The following is a 23481-nucleotide window of genomic DNA, read 5'->3' as shown; positions in this document are numbered from 1 at the left end:
TTAAAGGTAGGATTCCTTGGAGGTTTTTGGGGGAGGAGAGGGTTTGACTGGCGAGATGGATTACATCGCTTTAAAATGTATGATGACTATGATTTGTAGCTACACCTGCTTTTGTTTTCCATGAGCTCAGATACAGAGGATCAATTACCTGTTGGCAGCAGATTTAACCTTAGTCCTTCACTATTGTGTCTGGTTTTAAGATATTTTACAACTGGATCATATCTAGCTAACAAAAAAAGAAAGAATTGACCAGCTCAAAGTAATTGTCAGATACAGCCTTAAACCATAAATGTCACAGATTTCTTTTGACAGGCCCTCTCATTATTTGCTAGGAGAATTTAAAACTGGTACTTTTACCAAATTAACCAGAACACTGAAGTTTAAAAAAAAAAAATCAATTCAGAGATGTGTTGTCTCTGCCTGTGTGGGTTACTTTCAACATGTGTGGAGTACAGTTTGGTACTGGATTTTACTTCTTATCTGTAAATTTGCATTTCCAATCATGTCGCAACATCCTGGAGTGACTGATGTGATGACACACAGAGTTCTACTAAGGTCCACTCACCTTGAACTGCAGGCACTGACGCTGGTCTGGACCCCAGCGTTAACACTGGGGTTGGTGACAGAGCCCTGGTTGACTGTGGCGTTGGTCTCTGCGATGACCTGACTGCAGATCCACTTTGTCTCATCAACTACTGTGCGAGCGTGCGGCAGACGCCCCACATCCCTCACTTTCATCAGCAGGTTACGTCCTGTCTTCAGGATGTGGACCGCCTCATCGTGGGAGATGGTGACAAAGCTCTGACCGTTCACTTCCAGGATCTGATCGCCCACCTGTAACACACAAGCATTATTATTAGTGTAGGATTCCCTGCCTATGCAGGTTGTCTGAGAAGAGCATTGAATCTGCCTCGACTCAGAGACTCATGCATGTTGAGACTGACGTAACTGACATTCTGGCCACTCTTCCTTTCTATCATGACTCGGATGAGTCCTCTGACGACGAGAATCATGACTTACATGGATAAGTATGAGGAAGTATGATGTGTCATAAATCTTCTGTGCTTGCCATTTTTTAAGCAGCCGTCTATGGCTACAAAAACAGAGACTTGCTTTTCAATATGAAATTTATGATGTTGTGATTTGAACCTTAGGGATTGTCATGACTGATGTTTGCTTTTCCACAGGTCGTTTATTCTTTTAGGTGATCAAAATATAATCAAAAGGAGGGAAATGTAATGGAAATAAATTTGTTTACCGTTGAGGACACATTTTACTTACAGCTCACTTGAGAAATGCTACAATAAGTTAATACATAATATTCTTGTTTTATCTTTACCCAAGGATGAAGGTTTCTCACAAATAGCTAAATATCAAAGATACTCAGACTTGAAGTTTCCTTGACATTACTGTTGTGCGACGTGTTGAAATGTATGACAAAATGTATGACAAAATGTATTTGATATTTGACTGCGCCTGTATCTGCAATCCTTATATAGGCATGAAAGTTTTTCTGTGAAGCATGTGTATATAAACCCAAGCATATTGTGATTACTTGGAGCTTTTCCTTCAGAGTGTATTGACACTCTGAAGCTTTGTTCCTTCTACTTGCAAGAAGAATTAAACTAAACAAAGACATTGATTGACTCATGATCCTTTCTTTTGCATTGTTAACAGAAATTTCCAGCACAATCCCTACATGCTCATTTTCCTCTCTGTAGTCACAGGCGAAGTGACTTAGTTTAAGAGAGTACTGAGGACAACTTGAGGCACAATAAATCAACCATCCTCCATCCATCACAACACATGTAGCCTGTGTTTGGGTCTTGCAAGCTTCAGAAAGGAATGCAAGTATGGCAAGCTGTTTTAGCTTTGACTCCATATCCTTTACAGATGTCAGTTTTCTACTCTAGTTCAGTCTTTGTTGGACATTTGGCTATATACTCATTTTGGCAATGTTGTTTCCCAGTAAATCAAAAACTCTTGCTTGTCATGGATACTTTAGCAATTAGTGTCAAAGAATGATGAAATATTGACACCAAGCACCATAGAGTCAACTAGTCAGCTTTTTAACAAGAGAAGCTCTCTGGTTATTTTCTTCTAACTAGACTAGTTAACCAGTAAGGTCAAAAATGATCTGTACCAGTATCTACTGGAACATATTGTCTCTTACACCAGGCATACACTGTTTGTGTAACAACTGCTCCAAACGAGTCTGATGAATTTCTGATATTTTTGTCACACAACTGCACACACTCACACAGTGAGAGCAGAGCCATGAAACAATCGCCCACTTGAGACTGCTTTTTCCTGACAGGTAGAGAGCGTCTGAAAGAGCCCAGCAACACTGGTTAGATTATGCCCCTTGCACAAGGCGATGGTCGTCCAAGCGGGCGACCTGGGTTCATGTCCGACCTGTTGCACCTGTCATTCCTCACTCTCTCTCACGATTTCCTACTTTATCCGCACTGTCCTGTCCAGAAAAAGGCAAAAGCCCAAATGTAAATGTTGTTTCAGCTTGTGCAACTTTAGAATCGGTGCCACATATGTTATAAAGCTCAGCTTTTGCTTGAACCACAAATCAGTACTCTTAAAATCAGACCCCACTCTCAGGAGGTTATACACTGACTGCTTCTTTGGTTGCAGTTTTATCTTCAGAAAACAAATAGGTCCCTAAAACAAATCTGTGAAGCTAAAGGTAGGAAAGAACTGCAGCATGGTTTCTTTTGTTGTCAAGTCAAAACAGTTTATCGAGATTCACCACTACCACAGCAGCCTATCAGAGAAGATCACATATACTCACTGAATATCTTTGTTTTCTCCCTGAGGTTTTGAATGCACCACCATGCGTGCCTTGATTCCTAACTAAGACGATGTGTCTCCTCGTTCTCACAGCCTCAGGAAACAGATGTATAACCAAACAAAGTGTGAGTGTGTGAAACCCAAGGTCATTCTAACTTTCCCAATGCGTTGAGTTGCCAGCAGGGTGCCACACACATTCAAACTCACACACACACACACACACACACACACACACACACACACACACACACACACACACACACACACACACACACGCACACGCACACGCACACGCACACGCACAAACACACTCACACTCACATGCACAAACACGCACACAAACACACACTCTCATACGTACTCAAACACACATAAACTGATGCTCCGCTGAAGCTAATTATCCTCCTTTGGACAGCAACACTATAGGTGACATTCTGGCTTTTCTCTGTTCCAGAGATGAGAAAATGAGATGACAGTCTGATAAAGAAGAAAACAAATTAGTGGTCGCTCACTTGACAAAACGTTCTCGGCTTTTTCATAATTAAGGTCCCTCCGTTATTTGTCATCTGTAGTGCTTTTGTTTTATTGTTAGGCCCACTGCCAATCTTCATAGGGATGAAGACAATTTTTCAAAATTGTAAGGTCATCCTGAGGAGTTATCAGAATGTTTGCCTTGGCCATGCTAGGACCTAACTTCATAAAAACTAACATTAGTCTACAGGCCTATTAAAAATGCTGTGGACTGCCACAAACCAAACCTCACGTTTTGCCATTTCACTGATTCAGAGGTTAAATATTTCAAAAGAGGGTGGATGCACATTTCCTATATTCTGGTTGACGATCGCCAAGGTGACTCATGTCTATCACAGGTAGAAAGGTAATTAAAAACACTAAATTGCACATTTATTTTGACTCAAAAAGGGATAATAATTTATGAAGTGAGCATCATGCTGTATTGAACACGACTTGACACAAAACTCATTTAACATCAAGTAGCATGTGTTTCTGATCGGCTTTTATGAAACCGGACTTCCTTTTGCAGCAGGACTAGGGATGGGTATCGTGAAACTGAATTTTAGGAACTGGTTTCTCATTGGTCATTACCAAAACTATGGTTCAGCTCATACAAAATGGTGATTCTATTTGTATTCAATGTTAACAATTAATGTTATTTTCATCCCATAGCGGTGATTCATATACCTTCATTATCTTTTAGAAAGCATCAAATGATGAGCAGAGAAAGAAAGACCTGCACTCATGAAACCTAGCAGGAGAAAAACATCGAGTGGTTCATCATGGACGGAATTGATGACATGATTTACAATTTTGTTTGATCATGAAGCCTGATGTTCGTCTACAGTAGAATATTAGTGAAATGCACTGCAGACTTGAGACAAAAAATCTACAAACTAAACACAGATCCATCTGTCTCTTTACTGTGCTCTATTGTCATAAACTGGTGGGTCATGTGGAGTCATTCACAACATGAGGAGACATAGTTCATGCATCATAATTGCTCATTCTGTCAAAATGTTCACTTGAGAAGATAGTGAACATCTATGCAAGCTGGATAAAGAGGTGCCTTTTGTTGAACTTGGTAAGCCATTTCATTGTATTTAATTCTTGTTCAGTTATGGTCAACTAAACAAATACTCAAGTTGGAAAGTTTGGAAACCTCCGGCTGAAATTGTTGAAAGTGCGAACATAGTTATCTGAGTAATTTGGGCTGGGCGGCAGGGGCAGATTCATCTTTTCACATAATGTCTTTATTTTTTGCACCAAATAATGGAAATATATAATTAGTATTAGTATTAGAAATAGTATTGATAAGACTATCAGTGACTATCGGTAATCTACAAGCAGTATTTGTATCAACCATCAGTAACGATGAAAGTAAAAATAGGAAATAGGAAAAATTGCAGATGAAAGGCATATTCCACAATGATGACATTATCATCATTATTATTAATATCATTATTTTCAACAATATTATACAACTGTTGTCACTGACTGAGCTACAGAATATTTCAGAAAATTATATTTTTCTGCAAATGTAGTGTGGCATCCTTTTTTTATAAACGAGGAAGGTCATTATATGAATAGAGGTTTCAGCTAAATGTCTTTTTTTTTTTGCTTATGTCCGTGTAACTAACATTCACCTGATACATAACCCTGTTTTTAGAACCAGTGGAGAAGATTACTTAAGGACAAGCAATCCTAACTCTGTGATGTGCAGCTTGATTTGGCTAAAGACAGTTAGTGGTCAACAGAATGTATGCTACTATAAATGGTACAATTAGGCCTATTTGTAAAGACTGACGTGGAGAAGGATGCAGATGGATGCAGGAAAACACAAGGGAGTGCTGAAAGCAGCAGAAAAACAGCTTCCACTATATCACAGCAGCAAGAGTAGAGGCAGAAATTAGTTATTGACTTCTCTTCTTCTCACCTCCCTGCACTCCCATGATTATGTAAAGCAGATGCAGCATGAGCCCGCTGAGGATAAGAGAAACCCTGATTTACATATCCTGCAAATAAAAACTGCCTATAGGGGCTCAAAACATTGTCCCTTTACCCTCTGTGGCTAAAATAACCTTCTGTACAAACACAATTATTAGCAACTATTACAATTGAAATAAAACAAGATATATGCTGTGGCTGCTGCTCAGCTGTAGAGGTCAGTTGTCTTTCAACTGGAAGGTTGGGGGTTTGATTCCCAGTTCCTGCAGCCACTTGTCCAATGTGTCCTTGTTGTCTAACCCCAAGTTGCTACCACTGCTTTGTCTGCGATGTATAAATGTGTGTGGGTGGGATTAGTTACTTCTGATGGTCATTTTACATAGCTACATCTGCCAACAGTGTGTAAATTGTTGTGAATGTGTAGGTGTGACCTGCGGAGTAAAAGTGCTTTGAGTAGTCAGAAAACTAGAACTCAGGATACAAGTTCATGCCAAGAAGCATCTCTTTTAACCTTGCCACTTTCACTTGACATCTGTGACCCGGTCGATACGACATCTCCTCCAAGAAATCCAGGTCTTAAGCTCCAACTTATCACGAGCTGAAATGATTAAAAGTTTGAGTTGTATTATAAAATGTGTTTGTGCAGAATGCTGGAGGTGCATGGTATTTGTCCTCTACACAAAGAGAGGGCTGACTGCTATTTTCCAGCAACAGGAGCATTTTGTAAGAATGCAGATGGTTACAAAAAGAGAGTGGTTCTTAGCAACACAGAACGAGTCCAATATAAGGTGTTTAAGAAACATCCCATGGTCAGAACTCAATTATCTCACTACTACAAAAATACCTTACCTGACTTTTCTAATTTTAACCAGTGATTTTTGCACTTCAAAGCCTCTCCAGATCCTTTCTTCCCATGCAGGGAAAAACATCAGCATTTGTTGTTTGTTCTAACGTTATCTGAAAAGAGACCTCTTGTGATTGTGCAAATATGACTGTCCTCTCAAACACCTACACAGGAGGTGTAGTGTGTAGCATGCATGTAAGAGCAGCAACAGCAGCAGCAGTTTCACTCCTCCTTTGTGTCTATACAATATGAATTCAGGCCATAAGCTATAACAGAAGTGGAAACAAACATCAGTCTAAACAAAAGAACATTTTGTTCATTATGTGTGTTCTGGATATGTAAAAAGGCCTCTTCATAAAAAAGTAGGAGATTTGTGTGTACCGCCATAGCTAAGGTGGCAACTCATCATCTGCTGCTGCCTGTGACAGCAGCATACTTGGTTTAAAAACACTAGAAAGCTGCTTAACAAGCTTTACTTTATTCAGATGTTACATATTAGACATTGTTTACACAGCAGCCTGATTACATAATAGAGAAATAGGGATAAAACTCATCCATCCAGTCTAATGTACCTAGTGTGTAATGATGACATGCAGCTCTTACCTGATAATGCTCACTAGTAGTGGGACATGATACAAGAGATCATTCTATTGATAATTTCACTAACAATTGTCATGTCATCACTTAGTGGCATAGCAATTGGTGCATATCAAGCACATCACGTGTAACATGGTGAAACAGTTTAGTTTTGGTTCTTTTCAGTTCACAATCTGTTTGGAGGCTAAAAAGGCCACAATTCCTTAAGAGGGCCAGAAAATGTAGGACTTCTACTTAATGCAAACAAGACAAATGATGGTCTTGTCAAGGTCTAAGAGAACGGTTACAGATGATTATCAGATTTTTACTTTGAACAATAAAGGGATTGAGTTCCGACTCATAAATACCTTATGAACATATCAAGTGTCTAACAAAGAAACTGAGGGTTAAATTGGGTTTCCTCTACAGAAACAAAATGAACAGTGTTAATCCATTGTAATCCAAAAAGAAAACTAATTCAAGCAACATTTGTATCAGTGACTGACTACGGTGATATTCTTCTTATGCATACTACCTCATCGTCACTAAAAATGTTATCTGTGGCATGTGTTCATACACATCATTGTGAGAAAGTAGGTTTGTCTTCCTTGTAGCATTGGTGTATTTTTCTTTATAAGATACACCAATGCTACATGAACTGCCTTCTTATTTATGTTCTCTGATGATTCCCTAAAGCTGTCAGCAGCTAGCCTTAGATCTGATGGACTTATCATGTATTTCATTCCTCAAACTCGCTCTGTCTTTGGTGAAAGTGCTTTCAGTGTATTTTCTCCATCATCTCGCTCTGAACTGCAGAGTCAACTTAAACTAGAGCATTTACTTGGCTTGAAAGATTTTAAAAGCAGGATAAAGTATCATTAGAGATAGAGGCAAGAGTGTCCATCTACTGATGCCCTCCCGAGTCTTAAGAAGGTCAGGTGCACTTAACTCCATAACAATTTTTTCAACGGGAAATCAGATTTTAATTCCCAGATATTTCATGCCTATTGGCTTCTAGCTGAAAGGGACATAACCCAAATGTGATTGACAGGAAGTTGATTACATAGAATTACATATAGCTTTTGCTAAAATTGACCAAAAGTGTCTATGACCTGTAGCACATGAGGAATGCAATGACTTGGATCTGTTACTGTTATTAATACTTATACCTCTGATATCCTTGTGTGCTCATAGGCACAGCTGGTAAGTGCTTTGAGGGTAAGAATAAAATTAATTGGCAGCACAGGACACCCTTGCATGTAGAACGATAAAGATGGAACAGTTTAGACCTTATATCTTTTGTTCTAACTGATTCAACTGGCTCATGATAAAGTGTCTTTATCCATTCCATAATAACTGGCCAAAAACCATATCTGGGAAGTGCAGAAAATCAATGTTTCTATATTCCACTCAATCAAAGGCTTTCTCTGCATTGAACAATTCAGAGAAACGCCTGCCCTTGACATAACATGCATTAATCTTCTCAGTTTATGTGAGGCTACTGTACAAAGCCAGCTTTATTAGCATGAATCAAGTACACAATAAACGTTCCCAATTGCCTTTCATGAAACTTCACAATTGACTTGTAATCGCTCTTTCAGATGCTCAAAGGCTTTGCATTTGCATTTGGTCCTTGCCTGGTTTTGGAATAAGCAAGTTAGACGCTTACGCCATGGTTAGAGACATTGATTGATTAGTTACTATATCATTTAAAAAAACAGGGTTAGAAGCGGTAGAAGAGTCTCTTGGAAACACTTTAATAATTCACTTGTGTAGTCATTGGCAGGATAGGGGTACAGTATCCAGTGTCCCCCTCTCTTCTTCAGATAGTGTTGGGAGGTTTATGTCTTTGAAAAATGTTTCCATTACATCTTTAGTCACACAAAATTCTGATTTATACAGAGTGCTATAGAATTTAGTGAACCTTCAATGGTTACGACTTTGTCACAAAGTATTTGTCTCTAAGGAGTTACTGAATCTCCACTGTTTGTTTTTATTGTTAATTACAGTATGCGTGGGGTATGGTCTGATACAATAATTTTATAAGTTGTGCAATCAATTACCAACCAATGACTGTGAGAATAAAGAGAAATCAATTCTAGAGTTTGAATTGTGGGCATGGGAGTAGAAAGTATATTCTCGTATTCAAATATCAGATATTATTATTATTTTATTTCATGAAGCACATTAGACAGCGCTTCATCAAATGGGAGAGGACGTCCAGACCTAATCAGACCTATCAATTTTGTAAATATAAAGAAAATTCTCTTTGAAATCAAAATACTGTCTCCCCAAGAAGCTCCGCTGCAGGGTGCTGAAAAAGACTGATTAACCCATCTCTGTCTCAATTAAACCCATTTTATTTGAGCACTGCCAAATCACATGATAGAGACTTCACATTCCACCCGTTATTTGGACCAATTTGTTTTATTATGCAACTGTGCGGCTTCCTCCCTGAAAAAAGAAAGACAAAAACGAGAATTCAAAACTCCCCTAAAGTATGCCACAAAGGATCGATCACTTCTGGTGTGTAAGGTAGTCAGGGAATCTAAACGCTGATTGACTGGCTTTCCCAACAGAGTGTCAAGCTAATATGTGGCTCAAAGTTTAAAAGTTTGATCTAGGCTGTAGGAGTACATTCAAACAGGCTGTCTCTTTGTGATTCCACTGATTGCAAGAAGCTGTTATTTTTTATCCTCAGTCAAAAATTGACAAAACAATACTGCGGCTACCATCATGAATGTGCTTCTATCAGAGTAAGATGTTCTAACTGGCTGTAAGCCAAGGATGAAGACAGGCCCAATATTGACTAAAATCTGTCTAATCTCACTCCAGTCTTTTCCATTCCTGCTGCTCTGATGATCTCTTTATGGAGTGAGAAGCTCACTGCTCTGTTGGCTGTATTAGACACAGGCCAGAGCCTCGGACATGACACGCAAAACTGTGTCTCCACCTCGGGCAAGAGGGAGGCTGACACTAATGAAAGATCAAGACCTGGCATGACATATGGGGATGGATTGCGCGCACGCACGCGCACGCGCACACACACACACACACGCACACACACACACACACACACACACACAGACTTTAAAAAAGGTAGAGTAATGACTAAAGGACATCCTTCTGGAGAGGCAGATTTGAACAATTTAAAAACACAATACTCCAGCAGTAAAGTATTGAATCAAAAAAGGTAAATAGCATTTCTAACAAAAAAAAAAAAAAAAAAATGTTTGGCTTCATACACCCAATATAGTTTGCCCTTCCAAGGTTAGAAAGCAGCCTCTAATTGAATGGATTTGGAGCAGATTTATTTAACTTTCTAATGGATACGGCTGAGCGTTTCACTCTCTTTAAGTAATGAATGGGCAGCAGCATGTGTCACCGTGTTGAACAAATATAAATGAGTAATATGACTTTCAACTGGGCCTATTCATATAGAGCACATGATGGATCTAGTACTTTACCAGCGATGCTGAGTTCAGGGAAATTTAAAATTACAGTTTCAAACTGTGTAAGAAGCTCCACTGCTGCTTTCAGCTTTATAACAGCTGAACCATAAATCATAACGTAGAGTCCTTTAACCTGGAAGTCTGCTCTGTATGGAAGAACGTGTTAAAACTATCTCCAGAATGGCAAAGTTATACTGTACTCAAAAGAAATTAAATTGTTCCACAATGTTCAACGAAATAGAAACTGTGTAGTCTTTTTCTAGTTTCTGTGCACATGAGTGGTACTACAGTCGATGAATCAAGTGTCAAGAAGCACATGAATTCTTGTACTGTGAGACATGACTGAGTGCTCATTGAATTTCATTTTGAGTTGGCTTCAGACTTTGATGACTGACTGTATATTAATATGGACAGCGCAACTCCATCTTCTTCAAATTTTTCAAAATTGAAGCCAAAATACTGAAATCATAGTATTCAACAGGCGCTGACATACTGCACTGGTTAATTAATTGGAGCCAAGACATGTGCAGGCAGGAGCTGCCTAGTGGAGCCGCAGAAGAGACACCTCGCCCCTTCCACTGACCGAAGTACGGATTTGACTTACAGATAAAATGTCCACAGCTGAACAGATTCTTGTGTCAACTTGAAGCATACAGTGCATCCGCAAAGTATTCCAGCCTTATTCCAAATTGGATTAAATTCATTTTGGAATAAGGCTGTGACATAACAAAATGTGGAAAAAGTGAAGCGCTGTGAATACTTTCCAGATGAACTGTACACTCACGGTTGTGTAAAGTTTATTAACCCTTAGGTGAATGTTCGTTGTGTTTTTTCTCCCCTCAGCTCTGCTAATCCAGTTGAGAATGCTGTAAGGAGTCGCGTTTGTCAACAGAGCTGTCGAACAAAACTACTTAGAAAAATTATCTTATCGAAAAAAAATCAGCGTGACAATAACTAACAATCACAACAGAATCAGGTTTTAATACATAATTTGAATGTTAGCAGATCAGAGATTATGTATTGGCGCTGATTGACTGATTGTCATCAAAAGATTTAAAACATCAGACTTGGAACATGATTTGGTTTGTGTTTGGAGTGCAACTCTTGGGGCTGTGTTGGTGAGGGTATAGACTATGGATGAGCCTGACTCTGAATATGTATTCAGAAAGGCACTGATAATGAGATTGACATGGATATTTTTTATATCCAATATGCTTGTTAGTATGCAGAAATTTAAAAAACATCAACTCAAGACCTATCGTTCTTAAAGTGCCTGGAGCCGTGGGCAGGATACCTTCTGGGATTAGGATTGTCATGGTACGACTTTAAACTTGTATACAATACTAGTGGGAAAATATGGAGAGAAACTCAGAGGATGGTGCGTAGTTAAGGAAAGATCAGCCTGATTTTGAACAAATGTAGTGTTTTATGACTCTACTTCTGTTCTAGCCATGGACTGGCTTCAACAAACAACACGATCCAGAGTAAAGTTATTTCAAGAAGCAGAACTAACTGATGACCTGTTGTTATTGAGTGTTATCAGAAAGCTGTGAAGACTTCCCATTAGAACCTTTGCGATTAAGTTTTGACCATGATGATAAATGAGTTACTCATTAGCGTTGTATGCTCTCATTGTGCTCACTCTGTGCTTGGGGTTTTCATGCTCAATGTCAAAGGAAACATCTTTGGAAAATTGGATAGTAAACATCAGCTACAACAAAACAAACAAGCCAGATCCTCTCTGCTCCACCTCATCTCACAAAACACAGATTTAAACATGGTGAAATCAAGGTGAAAGGGATGTACCACTATTGATGCCTCGTAGCATACCAGGAGCCAAATGTCTGAACAACGCTTTGCTTAATCCTTGAATATTAGTCCTCTGTGCCTGAGATCTAGGAGCTTTGATATTCTTTGTTTCCCAAAACTTGAGTGTTCAGTAGTTATGTGCAGTGCCCCTTCACCAGGTCATTATTTTTCTCTGCACATAACTGATAGAACAGATGAAAAAAGACAAGAGTTCTCAGCTCACAAACTTTATCCTGTTTCTGGTCTTATTCTGGAGCTTCAGGTAGAAGGTACAATCAGATGGATGACCCCCTGCAGTCTGTGAGGTCCTCAACCCCCACCTCATAAGAATTTGTCAAGCATACAGAGGGAGGTTGGGGATATGAAATCTCTTTTTTCAAAGCCTTCAAGAATGACCTGTTATTCAAAGGTCTCAGTGCTTTGGGTAGTCATATATAAAACTGAAGAGTTCAAGCAGCCAAAATAAGTTTCCCTTCCCTGGGTTGCTGGGCTCATTTTGAAATTAACCAGGTGCTCTTAGCAGTCCCTTGTCTGTCTTCCTGTCTGGGTCGATCTGCTCTATTCAGCTGGATGCATGTTTTGGCGCAAGCAAAGCCGAGTGGAGTGGCACTTCTGGTACCCACTGGTTGCAGTGGAAACATGAGCATTGAAAAGAGAGGGTTTGATCAGCTCTGGAGTTTGCGGCGCAAACAGAACGCAGAAATGTAATCTGCCTTTTAGAAATGTGTCAACTCAGACAGACAGAGCTCAGAGAAGAACCACCACTCATTTGAGTCAAAAAGAGCAACCTTCGACAGATCAGTCTACTGTTTCGAGTGCCTTTAGGTTTTCCAGGCATGTCCAATGGGCAATGGACCCCAGGGTATGGCCAAAATTGATAAAAGAGTTATTTTTGATATCGTGATGGGTACTAGGGATCCCTGAGGAGGGGCTGGAAAATGTTGTTGGTCTTATATACCTTGCTCAGCATAGTACCACCACAACCCATCCAGACGAGAGGAAGAAAAATAGATCAAATTGATCTCTAAGCATCTTTCCATGAGTATTTTTTTGAGGGAAAGACAATCATAGCCAGAAAATGCAACACTGTGACTAGGTGTGGGAATCACCAGAGGCCCCACGATACGAAATTATTGCGATTTTAAACATTTTGCGATATGCTGATAATATGCGATATAATACATTACGATTTAACTTTTTTAACTGCATATTTTGTCCACAAAACTAAACTAAATCAAGAACTGTTTGGTCAAATAAGAAAACATTCCCAGTCTATTCATCTCACTTTTTATTTCTACAGGGAAGGGAGTCAAACCCTGTAAAAGGCTGCATGAACTTCACAATCTGAACTGTTGGTATTTCAGTCTAATCCAACTTGAACATGATTTCTTTTTCTAAAAATCTTCATACCCCTCCCCAGAGAGTCTATTAAACACTTAATTACACACACACACACACACACACACACACACACACACACACACACACACACACACACACACACACACACACACACACACACACACACACACACACACACACACACACACACACACACACACACACACACGTAAAACATGAATATACCCCTTTTCTGGCCTGTGCTAACTGTAATTGTCTCGTGTGTTGTATTGTAAGTCTATTGTATCTTGTCTTGCAATAAAATAAAATAAAAATAATAATAATAAAATAAAATATCAATACTTGGCGGCCATGAGACGATATAATATCGCCACAAAATATTGCGATACCATGCTGTATCAATTTTTTCCCCAACCTCTAACTGTCACCGTTTTGCATATGTCAACTTAGGATCTTGACCTTCACTTCGACAATATTAAACCTTTAGGAAATGGATTGATATTACTTTAAATAGTGGCCTGAGTAAATCAAACTGACATGTATGACAGAAAAATGTCTTACATTTGCCTTGTGATGATCACCTGCCGCAGTGTCTAGCCAACCCTCCATCTCATTTAAGGACATGACACAGGCAGACAAGGAGGGAGGAAATGAGGAAGGGGGAGTAAACAGGAGAAGAGGGATGGTTTTCCTGGAAACTATAAACAGCTTCATTCTCTGCCTGACCCCCCCCCCCCCCCCCGAACTCTAATGACAGGATCACTCAATCTAATGCATCCAAACTATAACACACACACACACGCACACAACAACACTGTAAAGATGGACAGCAGCTCTCGTCTGCAGCCTATGAATGGAAGCACGTGTGACCCCTGGCGAGGGTAAAGAGAAAAAATCTACTACCGTATTTTCCGCACTATAAGGCGCACTTAAAAGCCTTTAATTTTCTCAAAAAACGACAGTGCGCCTTATAATCCGGAGCGCCTTATATATGGATCAATTGGTTAATTGGTTGATCCATACTGGTTGTACACGGCGCTCAGCGACACTGACTCGGATAATGACGAGAGGGAGCCGGGCATGTTGGATGCCGTACTCGCCCAACTGTTCAATTCGGACACTGAAGAAGAAGAATTCAAGGGATTCGTGGACGGGGAATGAACTGAAAAAGTGAGCTTTACGTGTTATACGGAACTGAACAATGTTGAGTTATGCACTAACGCAGGGGTGCCCAACCTTTTTTGAACCAAGATCTACTTTTAAAGTTACCAGTCTGCCGAGATCTACCAGTCCACATAGTGAGCCATAGCCTTTACCAACAGCCTACAAACGCATTTAATACTCACACAACAAACAGAAAATAATAAATGAGAGTTCTGTAAAAAATAATGCAGACTACAGACTACAGCAGGCTGCTGTGAGATGATTTTGCTTTTGTTAAATTAGCTGCAGACACGGTGAGAGTGAACGGAGTAAAGTCCAACCGACTGTTTGACCGGGTCACGTGTGTTCCCACCTCGGTCCGTACGGATCACGGATCAACTGTGTGCTGTAGCACTAAAAGTAAAAAGTAAAAAGGTTCGCGTGGTGGCTGGCGCTCCAGTGCAAGTGTGTGTGTGTGCGTGTGCGTTTGCGTTTGCGCTGTTTGTTGGTGTGTCTCGTCCCCCGCGATGCTCACAGTCATGACAGCAGAGAGGAGCAGAGAAAAGTAGCTGCAGCTTCATCAAATGCGCTTAATACTCGTAGCATAGTTTCTATATATGACTTTTTGGTAAAACATTTCCCCCCCCGGTTTTACCTGCACGTCCTTGCGCATGCCTGCACTCTCTCTCTTGCTCCCCCGCTCGCTCCCTCGCTCGCTCTCTCATGCATGCAGCAATTTCATGAATAAATGAAAAATTAAATACACACAGGTCAGAAGTATACTTGGGCTCCCAACACAGGTATCGTGTGTGGGAAACAGTGCAATGAGATGAAATTGAAATCACTTTTCTATTTTACAATTGTATTTTATATTGACAAAACATCTCGCGATCGACTGAGAATCAGTCAGCGATCTACCTGTCGATCGCGATCGACTGTTTGGGCACCCCTGCACTAACATTTGAATTAGCGGTATCAGACTGTGTTTCTTTTTCGTGTTTACAACTGAACAAGGCTGGGAGATATTGTGAATATGCACATTAACGTTTGAACAACGTTGAGTTATTGTGAATGCACTACGTATAAAACTACGTTTTTTTTTTTTAACTACGTTAAGAGAAACGTCAAAGAAATAATTTATTATTTGGGGAAATCGTCTTATGTACTTTTGTTTTTGTAGTTTTATACGTTACATTTTATACGTATTTATATTTATATATTCACAATATCTCCCAGCCTTGTTCAGTTGTAAACACGTTCTATTCTATGCGCCTTATAATCCGGTGCGCCCTATATATGAAAACAGTTCTAAAATAGGCCATTCATTGAAGGTGCGCCTTATAATCCGGTGCGCCTTATAGTGCGGAAAATACGGTACATGTTTTTTTTTTTCCATCACCCCCTCTGCTCTCTCACCTTACTTCCCTGCTTTAACATTTTCTGTCGCAGCATGTCAACCTCTTCAGTTTTGCAGCATGACAGAACAATTCTCCATGTTAAAAAAGGAACCTCTTCATCTCTCTGTCAAAGAAAAACTGAGAAATGCGTCTGGCTTCTTCTTTGAAAGGAGAACATTTCGATTTTAAGGATGTCTTTCAAGCTCTCGCTCTCTCTCTCTTTAATCTCCTTCCCCTCAGTGTAAGGCGATTTTCTGATGTACTCCAATTGGTCTTGATTAGTAAGAAATTAAACTATAATTAATAAATAAAAATGAGTGTTTTATTTTTATCCCCAAGTAGGACACAGTGTGATATTATCACCAGATTGGGATTTCAGCCACATTGTTTACAGGTAGGAAACACTGGCTTGTGTTCTTCTTGCCTCGAGCAGGATGAAAAATAGCACAGTGAGAGTGGCCTGCTTGTTGATGCAGAAAGCTGACCTGAAAGCACACAGCACAGATTTAGAGGACTAATAAAGCGTCTTTGCGGGCCTGTCACTGCAGTGAAGTCAGCTGGCTGACTGAGGCCGTTAGGCAGGTAGCAGATGTTAGCAACGCTAACAGGTTTAGCAGTCTAATCGGGAGCAGGTGGCAGGAATGCTAACAGGTTCATCAGAATCAGGGAGCAGATGTTTACGATGACAGCTGGCACAGAGCCTGAAAATCTTTGCATCAACAACTAATTTAATCCATGAACAAGACTTTAAGGACCACCGGGGAGATTTTTTAGTGTTTCAAGGTGTCCTAGCACAAATTAAATGTAGCTTTTATTAATGCTGACTGTTTAGAAAGTGCTGTCTTTTATTTTTTACATCATAATATTGTTTTATGTTTTTTACAAGTACCTGCTGCACTGAATTTGTTTAAAACACAGATTAACAAAGTTCTTGGACAATTGGAAAATCCCAAACTAGCACAATACACCTGATTATCATAAGAAACATCATAAGAACCCAGGCAACATGAACTAAGAAAAGGAAAAGAGATGTGAAATAATGTAAGCAATAAAACAAGATAAAAGCAAATAAAAACAAAGAACAGCAATACAAAGGTAAAAGGGGGAAAAAATGAAAGCGATGAAGGCAGAAATACTTCATGAGAGCAATTTAAAAAAGCAAAGGTCATATAATTAATCAAAGAATAAAACTTGTCAGTTTAAGAAGTTAAAAGAATTACTGAAGGGAAAATAAATCCAACAAGATAAATGAAAGCCACAGAAGCAACAAAAGGAAATGTAAAGATTTTATAAGGTAAATAAAGCACTTCATAGAATTATAAAAAGAAGATAACATTTTCTAAATTCAATGCCTCTGCTTGAAATGCAATGTTAGTCTTCAATTAGTAGCCAAGTGGTTAGTGCGCACGCCCCACGTACAGATGCTGCTGTCGTCCGAGCTTTACACGATTTAAAAATACTTGCTCAAATAGTTTTGGAAAAACTAAGGGCATGATTCAATAAGAATGACTTGCGACCGCTAAAAGCTCATAACATTATGCATGATTTGCTCCCTCTATCTTCTCCATCTCAATGTCATATTCACAAATCATATAGCACTCATGATATTCAGGCCCAAACACACCCAAAAGGGTTTGGCTGTAGGCCTTAATGTAACAATGATATTACCTTTAGTGCGCCAATGTCTGCAGCAGATCCAGGGTCCACTCCAGTGATGTAGATCCCCAGTCCATACTCAGCACCGCCCCGGATCATCAGGCCGAGAGAGCGACCATCGTCCATATTCAGGTTCACCTACAGGGGGAGACGGGACATTCAGATGTAAACCCAGATAAACACAAATTATTAGTCTAGAAATGTCAAGTGTCATGTTTTAGTACAATTTATGACAATCCACAATTATGGATTCCATTCCTTGTTTTCTGATTAAAATTAAAGCAAACACAGAATACAAAAGTCCTGGCATACACATCCTTACAAGAAGGCCTGAAAATCTGTAAAGGGAAACTAAAGTCTTCAAGGTGAACACAACCACTGAGGACCCAGGGACCCAGGAGGGCACAGCACTTGAGGAAGTAGAAGCATTTTGGACAGTGTCATAGATAAGCAGGGCGGAGCGGAGTAGGATGTCAGAGCAAGAATCAGCAAGACATGGGCTTCATTCATACAACGCTCAGACTCTTCAACTCCAATACCAAATCAATAGTCCTCTATGGTTCAGAGACATGGAGGACTAAAAGGATCACAATAAAAAAAGTACAAACATATAAACAACTGCCTGAGGGGGATTCTAAATATCCACTGGCCAGATGCCATCAGTAACACGACCTCTGTCAGAGAACAGGTCAAAAACCTGTGGAAGAAGAGATCAGGAACATGGGATGGATAACTGGAAACCCAGTACCAGCTTCACAGCAGGCAGGCCGATGGAACCTCTAAGTCACAAGAAGGAGAGGCCGGCCCAAGATCACCTGGTGCAGGGACCTTGAGACTTTCATCAAATGGGGCAGACTGACATGGAAACAACTGGAAAAGGATGCTCAGGACAGAAAACTCTTGGGGACTGTGGTCAACGGCCTATGCTCCATAAAGGAGCGATAGACACAAGTAAGTATCACAAAGTCATACAGATGGGAATGTAACACTTTTATAGAGATTGTCAATACCTCTTAAATGATTGGAATGAAGTCTTCTCACACAAGATTCATTAAACAGCGAGCTGACATGTTGTAGATCAACTGGTGTATATCTGCCTTTTTATCACTTACACTGATGTTCATGTTCTCTTTATAAGAAGCCAATAAAAAATGGCTACAGTAAAAGACAATTTGTCCTCAGTAGTTGTAACAGCTTCTCAGGCCTCTGTCCAAATAACTCTCCTCCTCCCCTTTTTGCTCACCTTCAGGTCATCCAGGCTCATCCAATTACCCCTCGTTTGTATCCATTTAAATCTGCAGAGCTGTGCAGAGCTGCATTCAGAGGCACAAGCATTAACCACACAGCGCTGCTTATTCAGCAGTTTAGGCGTTGAAGTGCAAAAGGGATATTCGGATGTATCCTACAGCGGCAGAGAAGATATGTTTCCTAGAGACTTGTCTAGAAATGATACAGTTAACTCTTGTTTTAGTCCATCAGAGCAGATCTGGTCTGCCTCAGTGCAGGATACCTGATCCCTGGAGGAAAGAAGACTCAGTAATAGTGTCTGTCTGACGACGTGATTATCAAAAGGACCAGAACAAACTGAATTCTCTGTTGGGAGGATTGATTTTTTTTTTTTCAGGTTCAGAGCATTTCTGGAGCTCTGCATGCCCAATGTTTAACAATTTGAAAATCTTTAGATCCTATTTGCTCCACTGCTGAGTTCTTAAACTTATTTTTCCCAAATGTGATACTCTCACAGTCCTGCAGCAAACTCATTAAAGAAAACTCTCAGTTAGAGCCATCAGAATTAGACTCACACACACAGCTCTAAAAAGATGCTGATGATACAAAAACTGTTCTACACCACATGAAACATCATTAAATTTGGAAAAATACAGACGTGCATTTTAGATTTCATCACTTCATATAAAAAATAACTAAATGCAATGAAATTCTTGGTTTCAGATGTGAAAAATCAGAGTTTAGAAAAAGGAGGTAGTAATATGCACATCATATAGGCACAGAGCAGTGCAAAATCAGCAGACTTCTGGTCAAAAAGTTGTGATCAATGACAACTTGTTGTGGCATTTGAGCAAGTGTGCGGGCCTATCTTCCAAAAACCTGAGTTTCAGCAACTCTTCTCCATTCTTTCAAGGTTTCAACGATTCAACAAGGGAGAGGACCCAGGTGCAGACTAAACATTTCAACAAAAGATAACAAAAAAAAATGTGTATGAGCCCCCCCATACCATGAGTTTTGCCAGTAGACATTGCTCCTCTGTAGCGAGAATAAAAATGTCAGACCTGTTTTGCTCTAGGCTGGGGGTGGAGTCCATGGGTGGAGATACCAGGGGAGGGGAGGGGATTTTCATTACCAGAATCCCACTGTGACATCACAAGGAGAGCACATTTGAAATGGAGCATTTTTCTCTGTGTTGTAAGACTTATGCAGACTACAAACAAAGGACTGGATGGGTTTAGGTAGACACTTAGGTTATCCAAATGTATGTTCAAAAACACTGTAAAAGTGGATTTTTCATAATATGTCCCCTTTAACGGATCTAATTTAAGGATATTATGTATTCTTTAAATGTACACGGTTGCCGCCTGTCTTGGCCAGGACACAAAGAGATGTTTAATCCCAAGTTTCTTTCCTAGTTAAATAAAGGTTAAATTAAAAAAAGGTTGGGGTGAAGAATTTATTGAGATATGTCATGATTGAATCAGTCAGTTTAAATATTATCTGGAGGACATGATCTGTATTTTTGACCCAAACACATGTATCACCTTCGTCAGATAATGTTCATTCCAGTGTTCATTTTTCTATTTCTGTTTTAAGATTCCTTTTATTTGCAAGTTCGCCAACAGGTTTTTGTTTTTTTCCAGATGACTCAGATTGAGTAAATCTTCTGTTGGGGCACAGATAGAGTCACAGGCCTTGGGAAGGGGGGTGGGGGGAGGGGGGCTTTGTTGTAGGATGAGTCTGTCTGCCAGAATGTCACAGCACGAAAGGTCATGATGACTGTTCTCAGACGGCCATATTTCACTCCTGACCTTACTGCTGATGGACATGAGCAGGAGGATGATTACAGAAATCTCAGTCATCAACATTTCAAAAACCTGCAGAAGTATCTCTTCCTCAAGTGAAAAGCACTCACTTTAAGGTCTGCTGAAAGCTGCACTTGAGTGTCTTTTTTTACAATGCTTCATTCATAATTAATTATATTCTGAACGCCAGCACACACACACACACACACACACACACACACACACACACACACACACACACACACACACACACACACACACACACACACACACACACACACACACACACACACACACACACACACACACACACACACACACTGTTCTTACCGTCCTGTCCTCCATGCCAGGCCCCTGCATCTGGTTAGCTTCATGGTTGTCGGGCGGGGGGGAGACGCTGCGGCCCTGAGGGTCCACCCAGCTGTACACATGGTTGGTGATGTAGCCTCCGGGGATCCGACCCATCGAACACACAGACATGGCCAGCTTTTTGCATCCCTTCAGCACCTGCAGCAGGAGAGGAGGGGGAGATGCTGAAGACATCAAGACCATGACCCCACACAGCATCACTCTCACTATCACGTAAAGACCAAATACAGCAAACAAAAGCAATAAATAAATGCAGATAATAGATGCCCTTCATAAGGATATCAACAATGGCTCAGTGGTGATGTAATTTCTTGAAATGTGGGTCGCCATACATGCAGACAGAATGTCACCTATTTAAACATCGGTGAAGGCTCATAGTAAGCAGTTAAGTATCCAGAATTTCAGTATATAGTAAAGAGTATTGCTTTTGCATTTAGGGGAGAGAGGTTTTTCATACAGAAGAGTTTATCAGACAGACCTTGACACAGATTTCATACAGCACAATCTTCTGGGAATGTGTGGCACAACACTGAAAAGCTTTTTGGTTTAGACTCAAAGTGCTAGTATTGCTTGTATGCCAAGTAAACAAGTGAAATTTGAGGCCTTCGGGGCCACTCCAAGAGACAATCACACTAAAAAATGTATTAAGACCCCCAAACAGTTTCAGGGATAATGTTTTACATTGTGTCTGTCCTCAGTATCTGTGAACTGCAACTAAGCTGTTTCACAAACACACTCCAGAAAATTTCTAGAGAATTTCACAAGGACTAGCCCCTGAAATCCCCCCGATCTTGTTGTTCACACGTGTCATAGTTCATTAAAAACGAAGAAGATGGCCCACATGCTGAGAAGAATAGATAATTTAATTTACAAAAAGTCCAAAAGCCATCTTCAGCACAAGTCCAAACAAAACCCACAAACTATAAGACAAATCACAGGGAGGCACAGGAAAATCCACACTAGGAGCAAACACATGAACATGGGTAAGAAGATGTACAAAATGCCAGTAAGAGGGAAGGAACACTGAGACTAAATAAGCACAGGGGTAATCAGACACAGGTGAAGACAATCAGGGCAATCAAAATGGAGGGAAACCAGACAAAGGGAATAAGTAAGACAAAACAAGAAACACTGGGGACAAGAACTACAACATAAAGCAGGAAACACTAGGAAATAATACAATACAAATATATACTAGGGAAACAAGCAACACTAGGATAGAAAATGACCAAATAAGACCAAATAACAACTAAGCAACTAAACAAGGAATAACAAAACAAGAGTAAACCATGACAACATGAACCTCACAGCTGGAGACTATCCCTGTCTGATAGGAGGAAGTACAGGTGGGACTTCTGTGGGCAAGACATGATTTAAAAAGAACGATGCGGAAGTAGCTTGAAGCAACAGAGTCCACTATACGAAGCTATAATATGAATATTTGCCTTTATATGAATGCTATGTGAAGTTTGACAGAACATACTGGAGAACAGAAAACCAACCCCTCACATTGCTGGAGGTCAATTCTCCTCATATAGGCTATTGTTGTGTTCTCACATCAGCTCGCTCAGACTTTCTGCAGAAATTGAGTTTTTAAGGAGTTTTTACTGGACTGTTTACTCTGTATTTTGTAAAGTTGCCTCCTCTGAACTTTTACTTGCAGCAATCAACAGCAAAAACAAAAAAACAACAAATCCAGACATCATGGCCAGACACCAGAGGACAATTTGAAGAAGCAGTCGATAAAAAGCCAAACAAGAGGATGACAAAAGATGAAAAAAACCGAGAGGAGATGGGAAAAGAAAGTGAGATGACAAAAGGCAATAAAATGCTCATATATGGCGTCAGTATTTCTCCACTATTAGAGCCAGACCAAGACATAATTTAAATCTGATGGGTACAATGTTAAAATCTATTTTAAAACAAACAGGAGCAAATGTAGAGAACCAAGGAGTACGTTGCTGAGCTGCTGCATTCTGACCTAGTTTGAGGCAAGAGAGTTTGTTTCTGTTTATTGCAGAAAGTAGGGAGTTCGAGACTTTAGGAGATGATTTATTAAAGAGTTTTTAAAGGACCATGCAAGAGAGACATTTGGTTTTATTCTGGGGATGTTTTTCATGAAGAGGAACTATTTTGATGTGTGATTTGAAGAAGCCTAAAAGTGACCCCCAATTCCCACATACTCTGTGCGCCCTGGTCCGTCAGCGCTACAGTTTTGCACTGTCGGTGCGCACCCTGACACACTGGATCTGTTTCTGGAACGTGAGTGCAGCGGAGCGCAGCCATGAGTAGCTGTACTCACTTTACAGGAGAACTACAAGATTACGCAAGAATAAAGAAAAGAACGTGCAAACATGTTAATTTGACTTTTTGAGGAAGATTTTTTGTTCGTTTGATGCCTGTTTTGACGCAATTTTGATAGAGTACAATCGCGAGTCCGTATATTGTCTTTGTGTTTTATTTTGAAATTGACCGGACGCTCTGTGCGTTTCCTTGTCTGACTTCCTGTCCCAGCTTGACACATGCCTGCAGTGTGCTCCATCGAAAATAGACTTGCAGCGTATCTGGACCGCGGCACG

The 23481-nt window shown here is 40.1% G+C and overlaps 1 protein-coding gene across 2 annotated transcripts in view; it reads right to left on the bottom strand.

Moving 5' to 3' along the window:
* The window catches only part of whrnb (whirlin b), a 96812-nt gene that overhangs the window by 32205 nt on the left and 41126 nt on the right, over positions 1 to 23481 (bottom strand). For both annotated transcript variants that reach the window (XM_065963340.1, XM_065963342.1), the window contains exons 2-4: positions 20864 to 21040; positions 17514 to 17639; positions 566 to 834 (exon numbers count right to left, since the gene is read on the bottom strand). In XM_065963340.1, the coding sequence (XP_065819412.1) occupies positions 566 to 834; positions 17514 to 17639; positions 20864 to 21040 (572 nt within the window). The remainder of the gene's footprint in view (positions 1 to 565; positions 835 to 17513; positions 17640 to 20863; positions 21041 to 23481) is intronic.

The sequence above is a fragment of the Labrus bergylta genome, chromosome 2, assembly GCF_963930695.1.
Source record: "Labrus bergylta chromosome 2, fLabBer1.1, whole genome shotgun sequence".
Lineage (NCBI taxonomy): Eukaryota > Metazoa > Chordata > Actinopteri > Labriformes > Labridae > Labrus > Labrus bergylta.
This window is presented reverse-complemented; position numbering and strand designations above follow the sequence as displayed.